Source organism: Thermobia domestica, chromosome 5 (assembly GCF_964235325.1).
Source record: "Thermobia domestica chromosome 5, izTheDome1.hap1.1, whole genome shotgun sequence".
NCBI lineage: Eukaryota > Metazoa > Arthropoda > Insecta > Zygentoma > Lepismatidae > Thermobia > Thermobia domestica.
In genome coordinates, this window is record NC_137458.1 from 116609040 (window position 1) to 116629278 (window position 20239).

General features: G+C 33.6%; 1 protein-coding gene across 3 annotated transcripts in view; it reads right to left on the reverse strand.

Moving 5' to 3' along the window:
* dysf (neuronal PAS domain protein dysfusion) overlaps positions 1–20239 on the reverse strand; it is a 592650-nt gene that overhangs the window by 44999 nt on the left and 527412 nt on the right. For all 3 annotated transcript variants that reach the window (XM_081758967.1, XM_081758968.1, XM_081758966.1), the window contains exons 7-8: positions 6013–6119; positions 660–813 (exon numbers count right to left, since the gene is read on the reverse strand). In XM_081758967.1, coding sequence (XP_081615093.1) covers positions 660–813; positions 6013–6119 — 261 coding nt within the window. The remainder of the gene's footprint in view (positions 1–659; positions 814–6012; positions 6120–20239) is intronic.

Genomic DNA, 20239 nt, shown 5'->3' on the forward strand with positions numbered 1-20239 from the left:
TTCGTCCTCTCTCTCTCTCATTCCTGCTACCATACCCTATAGCACGTCCCTCATGATATAGTTCCTTCTTAGCCAATGTCCCAACCAGTTTATCTTCCTCTTTTCAATAATACCTAAAATTGTTCTTTTCTCCTCCAACATTTCTGACATTCTCTTGTTCTTTTTTCGCTAGACCCAGCTCTTCTCCTCTTTCTTCTTCTCCACACCCACATGTCGAAAGCTTTCAGTCATGTTTCATCATTTTTGCGCAATTGTCCTTGTTTCTGCTCTATACAGTACAATACTCCACACAGCATTTTGTGAGTCTTTTCCTTTATTCAAGGTCCCACAAAATAGTATTTTCTTCCTCCTAAAGGCTTCTTTCGCCATTCCTATTCTTGTTTTTATTTTACGTTTACACTTCATATCATCACTAATAATACTTCTCAGGTATCGGAAACTAGTCATCTGTTCTATTTTCTTACCTCCTACTTCTATATTTGACACTGACGTTGAATTAAAATTCATAGTTGTTTTAATACTTGTATAAGAAGTGATACAGGAGTGTAATTGGGGAAAACTAATAACTTGAAAACTTTCCACCGAATTGTACTCTAATTATTAAGTGTTTATTGGAATTTTTTGTTAATTGGAACCTAAATAGTGTGATTTGCTCTTACCTGAGAACTTGGTTTGTACAAACGATGACTGGTTGTTGGCTGTTTTCCATATTATCCTTCACCTGCAGAACACAATGCACCCACAGCCAGTCGCCCGACCTCTTCTGCAATCGGAGCAACAGAATACACGACCTGTCCTGCTCCGATTGAGTAACTGAAAGAAAAACAGGACCACAACTTATAAAGAAATCAATAACACTAATATTTTCTTCAAAATACATCCTTTAAGAAATGTGGATTAACATATTCTTTTAAAAGCAGAAATACAAATATTATGCATAAAGTTTTATAGTTCTTCAAGAATCCATTTAAAATATTTTTAATATTTTGAATTAATTGTCTGTATAGTACGGTAGGTAATTGAAGTGTTTAAGAAAAAGATATTTAAACATCACTCACTCCTCCGAAATGCTTGTTTATTAGCTTTTCTCTTAAAGAAGAAGTGCTTTTCGTTGTGTACATGTATACATATCGCCTAGAATGATATATTGCATATAGCCTAGAATCTAAGGAGAAAATTTGTAAAAAATATCAAGTTTGTATGCTTAACAGAATTAGGAATCTGGTAAACGGCGAGAAAATTTCAAGTCTCCTTTCCAGAATTTAGGATTCTGATTTCGCAAAATCTCTTTTGTCCACAGCATAGAGTTCAAAGAAAACATTTATACAACACAAAATTTAATTTAATCTTCCTATGTCCAAAAGTTTAAGATCCACCTTCCTTATGGGCGTAAATCTTTCAGTTTAACGTCCTTTACGCTCAAGGAGATGATGATTAAGGCAAGCGAATGATGATGGAAGAATTAGTGGAATGAGAAAGTGGGAGGAAATGGAAGTATCCCGAGAAAACCCACGGACACGATGTTGTCTACAATGAACATACGTGGCCGAGGATAGAACCAAGAACCAAGAACCCCACGTACCAGGGATAAGTGCTCTACCATTGAGCCGCGGCCCTCAGATGCTGAATTTAGGAAAACCCCGATTTTCAGTGGTTAGACAACATTTAAACTTCTCATGCTCAAATATTTCAGAGATTTGTTAACGGCGAGATGGGTTCAACATCCTCAATTTTTCTCTTAGAGGTTCAATTTTCCAATTTCCCCTCCCAGACGACGAGTTTCCAAACCCCATCTTATCAGTACTTTAGGCAGAGTTTAGGGAGTACATTAAGTTCATTTACCCAGCGGTTTTGGAGATTTGAATCTGTTACATGAGTAAGAGGATTAGGTAGATATGAGCATGCCAGGATCAGCATTATAATTCGTAGCTTCTTATTACTAATGAAAACCATTTGTGGCATCAATTTTATAAAAAAAAGTACTAAATTTACATATCAAGACTTTACTATGATATACGTATTTCGCAAACAATACGTAAAATTTAACTTGCTTTTAAGAAAATATGCCAAGAATAGTGTCTCAATACTGTAAAATTGCGTTGTACGACTAGTCATATATTCCACTTTCCAAGGAAAGGAAAAACATAATTCATTTTTGAGTTATACTTTGTAAACAGGAAAATGTAAATCAATACACCTTGTGACTATTAAAAATTCTGCCGGTTAAAAGAATTTCATAGCATTTAGTGCACAAACAACAAAAGAGCTTAAACCAATTCATTCATTACATTTTGGGACAATTAATGATTTGTATACTAAGTTGTTTGTAGTATAATAATAATAATAATAATAATAATAATAATAATAATAATAATAATAATAATAATAATAACAATAACATCGCTTCTTCTGCCTCCATGTATAGATTAATTTTTTGAATAACGTAAGAAATTTAGAAGTTTCCAATAGAAGAATAATGAGAATAAATTATGTCTAGTTCAAGTAACTAATCGATGGTGTTATGCAGTAACATTATATACTTAAGAAAAAAAGGGGTTTTCCTTGGCAAAACATACAATCATGAAATTCGTGAATCACGCTATGCACTAGACACGATATTATGCAGAAAAATATCTACTAGCACTGCTACAAAACTACTGTATTGCAGAATGTATTACCATGCCTTTCTTTAAGTTATACTACGCAATATACGATGGCTTCATTAGACGTAATTTTTTCTTTACACATAGTTAGTACATATCTTCTGCATTTTTTTGCAAATATAATTGGAAAACATGAAATTCTTGCGTATGTGTAATTAATATTGGACTAGTAGTCCATACTCAAAAGGTAAGAGCTTCCCTCCTCCTACTTTTTGCTAGACTTCCAGTACTTCTAATTAAATGGTTGTCAATGGTAATAATTAAGCTATGTACCCAACATCTTTAAGCATAATCATAAACATTCACTGAACACCAAACATTCAACGAATAAAGTTGTTTTTACGCAAGTATTTTTGGCATACTTTAATACATAATTTGTTTGTTTGTTGAGCAATGGTTCCCAACCAATAAAGAAGGCGCAAGCTACTAAAAGATGTAAAGTGGAAAATTATGAATCAAACACCACTTGTAATGGCAATTTACAATTCAGATTTAAAATTCAGACTGGTCAATTTCAAATTTTGTGTAGATTGTCTAGTTTTAACTGAATATTTAAAAAACGTGGCCGTTGTTTCTTTATTACATTTTTTAGATGTACACTGGAAGTGTTGAAATTTTAAAAAAGTAAAGCATCATATTCTATGTGTTATACATTCTAACACAACATAGTTGTATACAAGGGTTGTATATCTTTCAGGCGATTGTCTCATTTTAAATTATAATGAAAAACGAAAGATAGCCATTTCTCCAGGTTATCCAGGCTAATGATTTTTTATTGTTTGGAGTGTTTTGCTTAATGAACACAATATATCACTGACATAATTGATTATGTATGTAATGTATTTGCTTATTAATACTGCATGCGAGACGAAAGAAAACACTGATCATACATGAATTAGAAACTCCAACCGGAAGTAGGCTCAATCTTGCAAACGGTGCGAGATATTGAAGAAATAATCGAAAACAATTATCTTTTTTTATCAAGATTTGCCGATTTTTATCAAGACATCTTTCACTTGTGTGTGTAAAGGGCTATGTACAGATGTGAGGAATGATAAGGAGATTCATGGTCATATGTGAATGATGCACTGTATAGAGAGCGCAGTTTCAGCTAGTACATATTAAAATTTTTCAGAAAATTATAAATTAAAAAATGAGTACAATTTACTATTTTAATTTATAACACGGACTTCAAAAACTTCTCAAATAAGAGCAAATTATTTATTATTAACATTATTTTTGAAGGTTTGAGAATTCAATGCAGCATCTATAATCGTAGAAAAAATCAAACATAAACCGCGTACGATCAACTTGCGGGGAAAAGAGAAGGGGCATGAAGTGTGCAGGGTGTACGAAGGGGGCGCTACGAAGTTAAGATTGGGAACTCTGATGTGGAATAACGCGTCACTGGAGCCGAGAACGTAAAGTTCAAGTTTAGTGAAATAGATCCATAATTTTTTGTAACTTTTGTATTTATTTACTAACAAATACTTCCGCATGTTTCTGTAGATGTTATCTAGCGCACTCTTCTACCATCTCACTGCATCTACCATATTCGTACAAGTGAATGATAGATGCGCATTTCGTTAATCTTAATGCATCAATAGTCCTAATGTCCTACCTCTATGTCCAATGCTTCAAAATCCTCTCTTACTCTCCTTATTCAAGATTGAATTTCCAAGATTGTGTAACTGAATAAGATATTCGCAATCGTGCTTCAAAAAGCTTGTTTTTGTATGTTCAGCAGTTGAGAAACAAAAGAAATAAAAGAAAGAAGCTTCTCGCTTCTGCTGTGTCAGCCATATTATATTTCTAGACCTGAATGGCATATTTAAAATCCATGTTTTTACGAAATTTCGTGACTTAAAGTCCAACGATTCAAAAGAAATACGTCATAACATTGAAATTTCATTCCTTTCTCTTCCATTTCTTCTGAATTGAATTTGAGAAAGAAAAAAAAAAGTTATCCCTATATCCCCACATCACATCATCACAAAAACATAATCCTGATGCAGAGCGTAATTTTGACTGGTGATTTGGTCATCTACTGTAATGGAGACTCTATTTTATATAATACACTGTGAAGCCATATACTGAAAACAACAATAAAATTGTGGAAATATATCGACGAGGGCACCATCAAAGAATTTGGTTAGCGGGAATGAGAAAAGACATTGCAATAATAATTTAGTAATATGAACGAAATCCTCAGAAAGATATTCACGTGTTCTTGTTTTAGCTTTATCGTCTTTTTATCATATCTACAATTTCTTATTATAACCATTTAATATTATTGTTTTTCATTTTCCTAATCGCACATCCTAAAGGAAAGTTGAAAAATAAGAGGAATAAACTTATCCTTCCTTAAGACCATTATGAGTTCCGAAAGAATCAGACAGTTTCCATCTATTTGTAAGCTATTTTTACATGTATTTCATTCTTCACCTACTGATGTTCTTGTGAATACCTTCTTTTTTCCTGTAGACTCTTCTAATCAAATATCGTAGTAAGCGTTTTCTTTTTAAAATCTATAAATAGTTTACGAACAATACCAGTTTCGAAGTTAGCCGTGCTACAAGAGCTAAATAATATCTAATAACATGTTGGCAGTAGTAATATTCCTCGATAATTATAGAATTCTACTTTATTTCCGTTCTTAAATATAAGAATTTTTGCCGTTCTTAGCAATTTGATTTTCCTGTCATATTAAGCAGATTCATCTGTGGATTTGTTTCGCTAAGATGGTTTTTACCGTCTTGAATAGTGGTTCATTATATTTCTTAATAGCTCTCTCAATCTGCAAGGGACAGTTTCTCAATCGGTTAATCTGTATAGTTCTTCAGTAACTTCTTTCCTTGGTTTCCACATTTGTGTTTAAAACAGACTATCAGAGTAGTGCTTCCATCCATCTAAAACATTCACAGCACCTGCTAGAATGTTTTCGTTTACGCTTTGTATTACATTCTTCCTGGTATCACACCCCTTTCTGAGTTCACCTTCCCTTTTTACAAATACCTTATGTTTTAATATTTGCTATTTTCTATTATTTTGACAATCTTAACTTCCAGGTTTTTTCCCTTCTTGCGCCTAAAAGATAGCTTTACGTTTGATATTCTCATAACTTTCTGCTGTACAGTGCTTGAATTTAGATGTCATTCTATCATTTCCATTGTTCATTCACGTCGTTTTTTTTTTTTTTTTTTACATTTCTTCTGTATGACATATTCTGTGCTTTCAGAGGGATATATTTCAATAGTAGCAAAATAGAATAGAGAGACTACTCTACCAATTAAGCTGTCATACTGTCATATATCTAGATAAAGAAATATAATTCAATTCTTCTACTTACTAAGCCTATGTTTACTTTGTGCCTCTCGTATACTGTCCCAGTGAAGGAGCTGGTACCACGACGCTCCTTGGAGATCTGGTCTTGCATACCCTAAGTGGAACTCCCCACTGGAACGAAATAAAGGAAAAAGATCTTGTTAGCTGATATATGAAAATATACGAATCTTTATAAAAATAAATAGTTCAATATTGTAAGTCAGCAAAATACTAGTATAACGAAATTTTGAGGACTTCAGAAATTAAATTTGTTACAGAGAACTTTTGTTATACTGACCATCTCAGGAATAAATCAATTCTCGAAAACGTTCTTGTTGTTATATTCATTGCAGGATCTACATTACTTGAACATTAATTTACAGACAAAAAAAATATGAAATGCAAAGTTAAACAATGAAAGTGCGCAAGTTTAACAGCATGAAGTGTGTCGCTCAGCATTAAATCCATAGATCTTCTATGTAACTATGTCTTTAAAGTGTTAAAGAATTCTTAAGGGGAATGTTACGTTCGAATAAGCATATATTACAGATGTAACAAATCCGTAACAATTGTAGTTAATTTTTAATATTTTATAATAAAAGACAATCTATCTTGGCTATGACTTAGTTTCTTATTTCTTGCATTGGAAGATGCGCAAAACTTAATTAATCCAATAACGCTTCTTGGTTATATCAAATCGTTATCCTGCTCTATCCAACACGTACATGTATGAACAATGGCTAATATATCATATAAATAATAAAATAATATAATAAGAAAATATTTATATTATAAAACAGGATGAATTTCCATTATATTTTGAAAAATAAAAAATATACGTAAAAGTACGACAGTTCGAAATTAATTCGTTATATTGAAAGTTCGAAATTCGTAAAAATGAAATGTTTTAATACATTAAATATGGAAAAAGCAAGGGGCCTAAACATAATTTTGCAAGTCTAACATTTCGTTGTACTGGCGTTCGTCACAGCAACATTTTACCATAAAGATTTTCGTATTGAATTATTCACAAAACAAAACATTTAATATAAGAGTTTTCTTGATTAAATGGAAAGTATATAGACACAAAAATGAATTACACTTGTGCTACCTTCTCTTAAGAATATTTTCTTTCCTAGAATTCATGCTATCCAATAGAAAATGATAATAATAATGAGTTGTGTATGTTTCCAAACATTCATTAGTAACCGGCTTGATCAGCATACATGCAAATTTACCCGCACCCATCTGACAATAATTCCTGTGACTTTTCGTTCTGCGTCGTCCAAATGAACGATAGGTTCATATTTTGTGTACCAAAAGGCTTTCGTATACTGAATATCGCACCTTTATGCCCACAGTTAAAAAAATGTGAGTATAATAAAAGTTTACTCTTTCCTTATGGAACTAAATTACTAAAAATCGCCATCATAAGAACCTCCCATAATTGATTTCTTGTCACGACACCAAAAGATCGTCGCAATCCGCTAAGCAATTTTATGTTATGGTGCAATTTATAAACAAACTTTTAATCCCTACCCGTTTTCCCTGTGTCATCTATATTAAACTTGTACAAGTGAAAGACATATTTGTACTGCCTGTAGTAAACTTCCGTCACTATCAAATTCTTTTCTCCATGTCTAAGATTCCAAAGAAATGTGCTAATATTAAAATTGTTCACCAGCTCCCGAAGTCCGGGACTGAATTTCAAAAATTTTAACATTGTAAGAAGTTAGCCAAACCGATAACCTATTATCACACGAAAAACCATCGCAATCCACAAAGTGATTTTTCGAGGTGATATAGTTCTCAAACAGATTTACAATCTCTTTCTCTATCCTCTGTGTTCCTTACATTGAATTTATTCAGGTGATCGTCATATTCATATTTTCATTACCGTAGGAAAAGCCCCATATACTAAGTTTCGTGTCTTTATATTAATAGTTCCAAAGTAAAAACGTCTTTCCCTTTCTTTTTGGTGGATTTGTAATTGATAAAAGCTAGATACAAGTGATAGTTTATCATACTTAAAATCACTGCAATCGATATAGCAAAGTCTGCATGATAATGATGAAGTTTATAAAATGATTTTCGCTTTTATCTACAAACCCATCCGCAGTAGAATTTTCAAAAATTCAATGTTGTAAGAATTACATGATTAATGAGCTGTCAACACTGCAAGACATAATTGCGATCTGTTCTTAAGTTATAATGCAGTGTACAAAGAGATTTCAAATTCTGTTTTTCGTCCTTTCTATTATATTTAATTTGAGTAAGAATAAATAGAATATTCGTTCTGTGTGCATCGAACAGTCCACCCCATTCGGGTAGCTGAACTTTCAAATCTTCGAGATCGTAAGAAACTTTCCAAAGTAATGGTTTGCTATTAAGAATTAAATCTGTCAGTTTAATGTCCGACAATTATGTCCTTTAGGCTAATGGAAATGGATGGAGAAGCCAAATGAATGATGATGGAAGAATTTGTGGAATGAAGACATAGAAGGAAATGGAAATACGCTTTAAAAACCCACAGACTCAATGTTGTCCACCATAAAATTTACTTGGCCTGGAATCGAACCAAGGACCCCATGCACTAGAGGTAAGCAATCTACCAGTGAGCCACGGTGACAACCCTGGTTTGTTATCACATCACAAATGATTCCATTTTTTTATATTATAATACCTCTTTTAAAAAATTTGGGAAGTAGGGATATGTAATGGTGTGACATATCAACATCTTTCTATTTAGAACAAGATTTATGCATTATCTAAGAAAATATTTTAAGAAAATTATTAGATCCTCCTAAACAAGAAACAAATTCACATCTTGACCCGGTGATTTTTGTATTAAAATCATTTACTATATATGTTAAAATATAAACATAAAAACATCCCCTCTATCACCAGGCACTCCGGCATCTTTACTTCTTTAAAAACGTGTGTTCGTAGGTTGGTTACCTAAATATTTTATTTCAGCATCAACGCAATGTACGTCGTGGGCCTTTCGTGGGATTAGAGCCAATATATAAATTATCTGAAGCATTATACTCTCCGCTGAGTTCGAACTTGCGACCACATGGCACATAATAAGAATTCAAAGAGTAAGTTAGATACAAAATTCATCATTACTTTTATATTAAAAAAAAAAAAAAAACAGTTAAAAGTAACTTACAGTACACATTTCGGTTCATTGGCGTTTAATGAATTAAACATAATTAAAGAAAAACTTTTACCGTTTAAACGTTCATAGGTCAATCACTTAACTTGAGGTGTTCAGATAAAATAAAAGAAAAAATGAACTTGATTTGATGAAAAATCACCGCTCCATGTTTCTAAGAAATCTGTTCTCTCTCTCAGGTTTTCTCACACAAAACGATGACTACCACAAAGGGACGTGAGGCAGCTACCATAGTAAATTAATTTTCAACTTTCCTTTCCTTCTAATTAACGGAAAAGTTGGTTAACGTTTGGGAAGAAAGTAGATCGCTTGTGTGGAGGTCCAGCGTTATCTGTCAAGGATTTCCACCGAGCAATGGAGGGAATGCTTCGTGATTCATGTGTTTAATACTAAGTAACTAATAGGCCACAATCCCAAAGTTGAAGAGGTCATTCATTACATTAAGGCTTAGTAGCATTTTCCTATACTAAATCACCGAAAATAAGATAATACTTTTGATCTTATTATTCAAATTAATCAACAAAAGACCATAAAATGTTTACTATAAATATTGTTTTCTTTTTCTTGATTTAAATTAAATGTCGATTAAAAACAGGAAATTCGTGTTATTATTCAGTTCAAAATCTGTCGTCGCGAATTCAGTCAAGGAATTTGAAATTTAAAATATAAAAACGATAAGCATTCCTGCATGTTTTCTTTATGGTTGCGAAACATGGTTGCTTACTCTGAGGGAAGAACAATTGATTGAAAGTATTTGAGAACAAGACTTTGAGACGAATATTCGGACCTAAAAGGGACAAGAGTGGGGAATGAAGGAAATTTCATAACAAGGAACTACCTAATTTATACTGTTCACTGAACGTTGTTAGGGTCTTCAAATCTAGGGGGCTCAGGTGGGCAGGCCATGTAGGGGGCTCAGGTTTTAACTGGAAGTCAAAACGGAAAACGACCATTAGGAACACCTAGGGACACACGGGAGGACAATATTAACATGGATCTCGCAGAAATAGGAATACAAAGTAAACATTGGATCCAGTTGGCTGAGGACAGAAGTCAATGGAGAGGTTTTGTGAACGCAGCATTCCGGGTCCCATAGGCTATAGAGTTAGTTAGTTAATTTTCGTGGTTTATTTCAGTTTATTATTAGATCATACTAAATCTATGCATTATTATTTAACAGTAATGCAAATAAAATGGAAAAAGAAAAACAAACATGTAGAGACAAAGTCAAAAAATAATATATAAACATCTAGATATCAATGTAGTTTCTAGATATATATTTGTTTTGCGGTTTAACACTCCGCACCAGTTTTCACTGTCATCCAATTTCCGCATTAAAAGTTTATCTATCATTGAGAATTTGCTGGGAAACATTAGTGCAAAGCTCTGCATCTTTATTTATCAATCATCTTTTTGGTATATTTTATGTTCTTTGTTTTTACATTTTCCTGTTACTTTGTACTTCTTTTTTTATATAGAGGAATGTGTAAAGAATGTAGTTAGATCCCATTTCCTGCTCTTCAATTCGCCGTCTAAATTAAATTTGTACAATTTAGAAAAAGAAGCGGGACGAAAACGTTTAGATGAAACAAACGCTCAAGAAGCTGTAGCACTACAGAATGTTGTTGGTATGTTCCCGAAAAAAAAGTATTTAAGACATAAAATTATCAGTATTCGAAGATGTTATTTACATATTCTCATTTAAAGAATTAACACTTGAAACATCAAGGGGAGCACGGTGGCACGGAGGTAGAGTGCTTACCTCTGGTACGTGGGGTCCCTGGTTCGATCACAAATTAGTTTGTGGTGAACAACATCGTGTCCGTGGGTTTTGTCGGGGTATTCTCTCTTTCCTCCCACATTCTCGTTCCACAAATTATTCTATCATCATTCACTTGCCTTAATCATCCGTTTCTCTTAGCCTAACAAGCATAAACGTGGGACGTTAAACTAAAAGAAAGATTTACTAGAAACATCAAAGGAGTCATCTTGACCCCTTGTTAACGTTCAGGCATTTTACTGTCTAAATGTTTATATATTAATTTCTATTATTTAGGTTTACTTTCGGTTCCTAATATCATTTCGTATTAATTAGAATATTTGTTGTATTTTATTATACTTTTGTTGTGTAATTATGAATGTAATGTTTGCTATTTTATTGTTCAACAGCATGACGGTAGATTTACAATTTTTTAACTACTGGTTATTATCTTGTAAAATTAAAATTTCCACATTCAGTTTCCCTCTAACATAATACACTATGAAGTATAAAAATATTTCGTTTCTCATTAGACATATACTAATTAAATGAAGTACACTTGTATGTGACTATTTCTCAGTAAAGTCAATTGTAAGGTTTAAACATTATATCTTCATTTCATAAGAGAAAACAACTGTCTATTCCTGACTCTTTGGATAAATTGGATACTTTTTGGCTCTTTATACACGATCCACGGAGACACTTCATATAGTAGAAGCACTGATCTTGTGTTTTGATTCCGTTATACACTCAACAGTTTGACGTTTCTTTCGATTTAATGTTAGCTGCAGTCCAGGCACTGAGTATCTTATCATTTTCTCGTCCTTTTTGATTCCCTTACCTCAGCATACAATTCCTTCCCTATTGTCAAAAGAAATTGATGTCGAACATCTTACTCCAGGAAACTATCTTGTAAAACACAAATTCGTTTATAGTTGCAAGACCCATTGTTTCATGGTATAAGTGAAAAACTGTGGTCCCCAATTCATTGACCACAAAGCTTTTAATGCTAATATCCTTCATTACTAAGGCACCCAGTGAAACAATCTAAATCTTCAAGTGAAATTGACAAGCTTGAGCCTTGTGAAACTCACTGAGCTTCCACTTCTGTGAATTTCTTTATATGACTCATCAGATATTCGTCTACGATAAGTATGGAGGCATTTGAAAGTATATTGTAAAAGTATGTTAGTTTTAAAGAAACATATAATAGAACCTCCATTCAGGTCGCCGAACTTCCAAATCTGCGGTGATTATTAAGAATTTTTTCAAAGTGATGATTAGCTATCAAAAATGAAATATTTCAGTTAAATGTCCCACAATTATGCCCTTTAGGCTAAGGGAGATGGATGATTAAGACAAATGAATGATGGTGGGAGAATCGGTGGAATGATAATATGGGAGGAAACGATAAGAAAACCCACGGATACGATGTTGTCCACCGCAAACTTATTTAGACGGGAGTCGAACCAAGAATCTCACACAACAGAGGTAAACGCTCTACCATTGAGCCGTCACTGCAGCTATATTGCTCTTCTCGATAAGGGACAACTTTACTTTAGTTACTGGCCATAAAAAATATTCTTTTGTTAACAAATACAAGGAGTAGTATCAGTTAACAGAGTAATTAATGCACCCAATGCAAGATTAGTTGTTAATTCTGAATACGAAAATATCTTTGAAAGTTTCCGTGTTCTTGAAGATTTAAGAGAAATAACTAACTGAGAAACTACGAAAAAATGATTAAGTTATATTGTACGTCTTTGAAAATAGAGAATATAGACAACATATTTTCAGCAGCTGTTACTACTATGACCTTCGCGTCAAAAATCGTGTAATTATTGAACAAAAAGAATTTGAGAAATAAGAAAGCTGTTGAATTTGGTAAGATTATTGTTGTGTTAGCTAAAATAAATTTACATATATACGTTGGAATGTTTGTCATATCTTAATATTGAGTAAGACGCCTTCTAGACGCCAGTCTAAAATTAAAAATTTGTTAAATTGGTCATAAAAAAGGAAAATGTAGGGGGAAAAGTATTTTCTTCATTAAATGTATCCGTATCTTCAAAATGTTCAATCTAATAAAAACATAACTTTTTTATTATTTATTTTGTACAGAGATGTTGAAGTAATGAGATTGGCTGTTATTGTGAGTAGTGGGAGATGTCTTGTTTCGATGTCATCCAATCATTGTGGTTGGATGTGGCACCAGCGGCGTCCCATTCGTCTACTTGGTGGATTTGCGTGATGCAATATTGTAGCTTCCAGGCAAAGCTAAAGCACTTTCAGTGGCTGGAGTAACTAACTGACTAAGCAGTGATGGAGAGAGAAGAAATTCGATATTCGCAGACTACTTGCGTGCACTGTTGGTTGATTTGTCAGCGCCACATCACTCGGGATAGAGAAAGTGAAAGTTAAAAATATATTTATGAAAATAAAGCAAAAAATCTACATTTATAAGAAGAAAATGGAAGATTCACACGCTCTACATCCCAATGCTGTGGGAAAGTGAAGTTCATATATTTTTTTTTAAAGTTCAAAATATATCTATTTGAACTTCTTTTAAATCTCACTTAAATTTACCTAATTATACTTTTGGCGTCCTTTTTTTTTCAAAAAATCGCGAATATGTTTACACTACGTCATTAATTAAATACATATATACTGCAATAATGTCAACTTGACAAAACAGGTCTAAAATATAATCCTGTAAAAATTTCAATACATTAATTTAATATTTCCAAACTTAATTCGGGAAATCAGTACATTTTGCACTTAATGAAACCTACTCATATCTGTGGTTCAAGATAGGTTCTTATTTTGGGAACTTATTTAACAATAAAATTTTATTATTGGATCATTTTATTATGTTTGTCTCTGATATTGTCCGCTTAAACTTTGTATCCATTTGCGACTTAATGATTTATAAATATTCAACGGGAGAGATATTGTCCTTATGAGTGACGTCTCAATATCACCAATTTAATCTGAAAATTCTGATCAGATGCGTGATTAAGCTGCACTTATATATACTACAATGAGTTGTGTTGGAAAATTACGAATGTTTAATTAGGTTTATGCCAAAGTGATGAATCATGGACAGAGGGAAAGTTCTTGCGAGTCATAATTGGTTCTAGAAAATGAAGTCTTGCTCAGTGAGAATAGGGTGGACCATGTTAAGTTTCGTTCTTGCACCCGAAAACCAAATTTTATATAATTGATTCACTTTTCTTTTTTAAAAAAACAAGTATTCTGAAAGTTTGCTCGTAAATTAGTTTTACACGAGTCGAAACCTAGCTATATCACTTTCTTGTAACGTGTGGTCTCGGGTTCGAATCCAGAAGAGGGAATTTTTGCCTTGGATAAAGAAAGACCCCGGGTAGTGATTCAGATTTCATTAACTGTCGGTTCTGTTCTATATAATCCCAGTGCGTTGTGTGACAAGAAATCTAGTATTCAAAATTCTAACCGAAGGAAGTATCCCCACAGTACTGGGGATCGAACTCGGAACCATACAAACAGGAAGCACGTTAAGTAGTCATAATGATGCACATCTCTCCTTTAAAATACTAGATAAATAGATTATAATAATTTGTCCTGAGTGGCTTGGAAATTTGATTATCAGTGATTTGGTAAGCATAATGTGTTTTATTATTTTAACGCTATTTCTTTTACATATACCTATGCATATTCAACCCTGATTTTCTAATTTCGTTTTCTAAACATTTCATAAACATCCATGTCCAAAGTCTATCATCTTAAACATTAATTCTTATAGAATGGAATTGAGTAAAATTCTTTAGCTTTATCCGTGTATGTTATTATGTAGCTGGATATAATTAGTACCCTAAAAGAATAAAGAAAATAGAAAAACTAAATTGAAGTATAAAGTTCCTGGCAAGTACTTCAGGAATATGTTTTATACTTCTCAAAGTATTTTCTTTCGAAAGTTACATACTAGGTGATATTCAAGCAGCTAGATTCAGAGTGTAAATATTCCAAAAGGCAATAGAGTATGGATTTTCCATAAACATGGATCGAAAAATTATTCGTTTCGGTTATGTAAACCGTAGAAATGACAAACCCTTTTACTTAGTCTTTCCTATGTCAACTGTTTTATTCAAACATTACTCATTTAATAGTTTTGACCTTCTGTGAGAACGGAGCGCTGCTCAAACAAGTCATGAATCATCAATCGAACTAGGTTGTAATTGGAATGAGCAATATCTGGCGAATACGATGAGTGTCGTAGAACATCCCAGTTAAGCGCTTTTAATGTTTCTTTGAACCGTTTTGCAACATGAGGCCAGCGTTGTACTGGAAGATAACTTTGTCGTGTCTTTTGGCGTAATTTGGTCGTTTTTGTTTCAATGCTTGGCTCAATTGCACCAATTGTTATTGGTAGCGTTCCACAATGATGGTTTCGTTGAATTGGAGCAGCTCATAAATCATTCCCCTCAGTTGATCCTACCAAATATAGAGCATAACCTTGGAGTCATGAACATTCAAATTTGCCATCGATGTTGATGATTTGCCTGCCTGCACCATGATTTTGTTCGCTTCGGGTTATCGTAGCGTATCCATTTCATTATCCGTCACAATATGATACAGAAAACTTTTTTCGTATGTTTTTGAATCAACAATGCACAGGTCGTTTTGCATCTTTCGACACCTCTTGGTTCCAACTCGTACGGCATCCAATTTCCTTGCTTTTGAATCATTCCAATGACTTTTAAACGTTTGGAAATCAATGATCGATCAACATTTTAGAACAATCTAGAGAGATTTTGCAATTTCTTCTTGTATTTGACTCGAGTTTTCGCCAAGTAAAGCTTTCAATTCCTCATCTTCAGACTTTTTTGGCTGGACTGGAAGTTCCTTATCTTGCATGTCGAAACCAACGTTTTTATAAGTCAAAACCGGTACCCACATATGAAAGTTAATGGATCATAATCATCATTCAACCGTTTTGTAGGCAGAAAATTGACATTTTCTCAACAGTCAAAAAATTACGCCTTGTACACGTCTGCAAACTAACATATACAGACAACTAACAACACGTGTTGATACTTTTGGATGAAGTTAGCAACATTATGATCGAATGCGATATAGGACTAGTTATGCTACCTCTTGGGAATGAATCTCTTAAAATTAATGTACTCACCAATATAACTTAAATGTGTTATACAATAACTTATGTCTTGCAAATATATGATTAATTTCACATTTTTCATTGTCTAGTTACATGAAAACGATACATTTTTGGTCCATTGTTCAATTTGATCTTAGAAATGAGTTTGGTCTCCTATAGTTTACAGAATCCCTGTTGGCAGGTATATCTTCGTTACTAGAGTGTTTATGAGGCGTTCCGGGATTTAAGGGCGAACTCAATAAAAGTTACATGAAATCTGAATGCTCCGAAACTACTTAAAGTGTTCCGGTAGTAATACCAAATTGCCCTGAGACAATCAGATCGTATACCTATATGTATAGTTTATGAAATTCGTTCCTCTTTCCCGTAGAAAATAACTTGTGAAATAAATTGAACAACACTTGTATTTTGACCGTTTAGAACAGATTTTCAGGGAGCAAACCTTTGTTGAGGTTGACCATAATATCCTGGAACACCTCATATCGCCGAATGAGAACCAGATGAACGTAACTCCATTTTCATAGGTTTACAGGCGAGAAGACAAAAATATTATTTGCTTAGAAAGATGTGTTATTAATAAGATGATAATTGAGCTACATTACAACAGATGATTGACAAGGAGAACAGATGGCGTTCCGTTCCATTTACACCAAGTGGGGCTTTCAAAATTATGTCCAAACGCGAAGAAAATGAAAACCGCATTTTTGGAGTTACGTTCCTCTGGTTCTCATGTGACGATATGTTCTACAACTATCACGAACATAATTTATTAATAAAGTAATCTTGCTGTTTTGAAAACATGTATTTAGCAATCTACCTACCAACTGGGTGGCTAGGGTTCGGCGGGGCGGGAAATTTTTCTCGTGCCAATAAATTTTTCTCTCTGTGACCTTTTGCAATGTGGTTATAAGATTCTCCCAGCCTGTTTAAAATGTGTATCTGGCTCAACCTGGAGAAGTAAAGGAGGTTGATCCTCCCGATTGGTTTACCTCCAAGCACAGCAAGCTCTTGCTGTTGGTCTAGTGGCTAGCGCGCGCCTTTGGTAAATGAGTCCCGTGTTCGATTCCCGGTGGAAGTTCCTTGAAACTCCAACGCATTATGGTGGTTCGGATTCCACTTTGAACTGTAGATCCTCGTCTCATGTAGCCCCCGTACTAAAAGGGACGCTAAACTCCAATTTAACTAACCGATTCAAATACTTGCTCCGAAAGAGTATTGTATGTACTAATTTATTTTTAAAAGTCCGGAGAAGGTTTGCCGCTAACAGAGACTGTTTTCTAAAGAACTTCTAGAAATCCGGGAAGTTTGTATTCCTGGTCAAATTGGCGCCGTTCTGTAAGCATTACGTGTGTGTGTGCGTACATAAGAGAGGTCAACTCCCATGAGACGAAGAAATTCTACAGAATGAGGTACTTGACACACCTCACCAAGAAGGAAGGAGAAGGAGATGGACAACAGTAAATGAACACATATCATAATAAAAGCGAAAATGATGGAAACTAGTTGAAAACAAGAGATAGAACAAAAAAAAAAGATAGGAAAGAAAAATCGAAACAGAGAGAGAGAGAGAGAAAGAAAGAAATTTTGTGTGTGTGGGAATATTTTTTGAAATTTCATCGGCTTACATGTAAATAATCACTTTACTTCTCATACTTTTATCCTCGTTTGAACATCACGAAACACAGCAATTAACGGCAAGAAAAACTCGTTGTTGGGCCTTTCTTTGCTGTTTTGCCAGGCGGCTTTCGAGGATTCATCTCTATGACACGACATTGTTAAATAGCACAAAACTCAACATACGTACTTACACATATATATATACACTTTTTTCCGTAAGTAAGACACAAATATAATGAAAGGGAAAACTGTACATATGTATTTACACTGTCTTTGTTTGTGTAATGTAAACACAATGCTTATGGTGACTCCAGTTTATCTTCTGGTGTATAAACTGAAGTGAAGTGTCGTCCTAGACTTTGCAAAACATCTCACCAAGTGCTCAAAAGAATTTTGATGTTTTTAGGATGGGGAACAGAGAAAGAAACAAGAAACAAACAAAAAAGAAATGTTTTGTTGCAGGCAATTATCGCAAGTTGTTTTTTGGGCGGGGACATGAAAAAAAAGAGAAGAGAAAAAGGAATAACAAAGAAGAAATGAAGCATCTTCGCGGAAATGTGGAGGAATCGTGGGAAAGTTTGGTCAACTTCCCGAAAAAAACAAACTAACGAATCCACATTTGTTTCTTTTCATCTACCTATCTTTGTTTTCAATTTCTGTTGACCTCTACAAATTAAAGAAAGAGAAATAAAGGAGTAAGAGAAAAATATATGACTGGTAAAGAAAACGAAAACAACAACACAGATACCAATTACTAATTACTTGCAGTACGCTGTGTAAAATAAGTTACTTACCCAAAGCACTATTTATTAATCTAGCTCTAGTTAAATTTGATACATACAGCGTCGTGTCTTTTTTTGGGTGATGTACTTTCTCCTATTTGAGTAGAATTTACCAGGGCATGTTGCAAGTTGAAATTCTAATTTTGAATTTAACTTCCAACCCTTATGCGTTTAGGTTAAATGAGATATTATGAGTGATGGTGAAATAACTGATGGAATACAAATGTTGGAGGAGACGAAAGAATCCCGAGAAAGTCCGCGAACACAATATTGTCCATCACTAACTCGAATAGGCGGGAATTAAACCAAAAACACTTCATGTCGGAAGTGAGTACTCCACTGCTGATTCATTGCATCCCATGAACGAGTTTATATCGAAAGAATCAAAATTTATTAGTGCTTTCAGAAATAAAAACTTAGCTCGATTAAGTTTTTGATAAAATCGACTTCAAAGTCCGAAATCATTTTCTAAAAAATAAATAAATGTCAGAGCACGAATAGTGAAGTGTACCGATGAAATTTCAAGAAAAGTGACAAAAAGGAAGCGTGAAAAGTAGATTTGAATATAATAACTACCATTATAAATACGAGTTAATCAACAACTAATGCATATCACAAATCAAACCTAATCGAAGTATTAAAAAACTAACAAACAAAAGAAAAGTCAAGTGGAGGAATATATAGGCCTACTAATTAACAAGGTATGAGTAGTCTATGTTTCATTCCTAGACACGAGTGAGAACACGGCAGCCTAATGTTAGACCACTCACCTCTGGTACAGGGGTTTCCTGGCTCGACCCCCGGTCATATGAATTTGTAATAGTGAACATCATGTCCTTAGAATTCCTCGATGTTTTCCCGTCTCCACCCAAATTCTTTCTAGTTCATCGTCTAACGATTATTCTCCAAGATTACGGAATCTATTTGACAGATATTGGGTGAACTCGAGAGTTATATTTAAACCAGGGTAATATTAGTTCAGATCATACCATCAAGAATGGAAACCGGACTGTCTATTGTCGGTAGACATCTTGTGGACTAAATGACAGCGGCTCTAATTTTATTAACGATTACCGTGTTTTAGTGTCGAAAAAAAGAATATTTAACAGATTGGCCAATTAATCTATTCTGTTTAACATGTTTCTTTTGATCCAATAATTAAAGCAACATTATTAGGGTATATTCAGTCCTATATTTAAAATAACATCTTTTGATTCAAGTAATAAGGCAAGCTATTTAAATTTCTGCAGATTTTTACAGTAAAATAGGCCAACCCATGTTCAAATGATGCATTGCAGAGTTAATTGCTTTTCACATATTTCGAGAGTATTAACCTATAGCTACTGACTTTCTTTTTCCAAAATATAATTTTCAAACTTAACAAAATATGACACCTTCAAAGTTATGCAAGAAAAATCTGACTTTTTATTATCATTCGTTATTTATCTTATTCTGTCGATCAAGTTCAGGCTGCTGTTAGCATGATTTTTTTTATCTTCTTTTTAGGGGTTTATCCAAAGGAACGTTTACCATAGGTTTCCCTTATATGTACGATGTGTATACATATGGAAAAATTTACAATAGAAAGATGCGCTCTAATCTTATGTTTGTAAACATTCGATCTTATTTTCCGAATAATTTCGGTGACCTATAAGGAGTATTGTTAGTTTCTTCTTCATTGATCATCCTTATTCTTTAGCTAAAAGGGCATAACTGCGGGACATTAAGTCTTTTTTTTTAATCTTTTCACCATAGAATTAC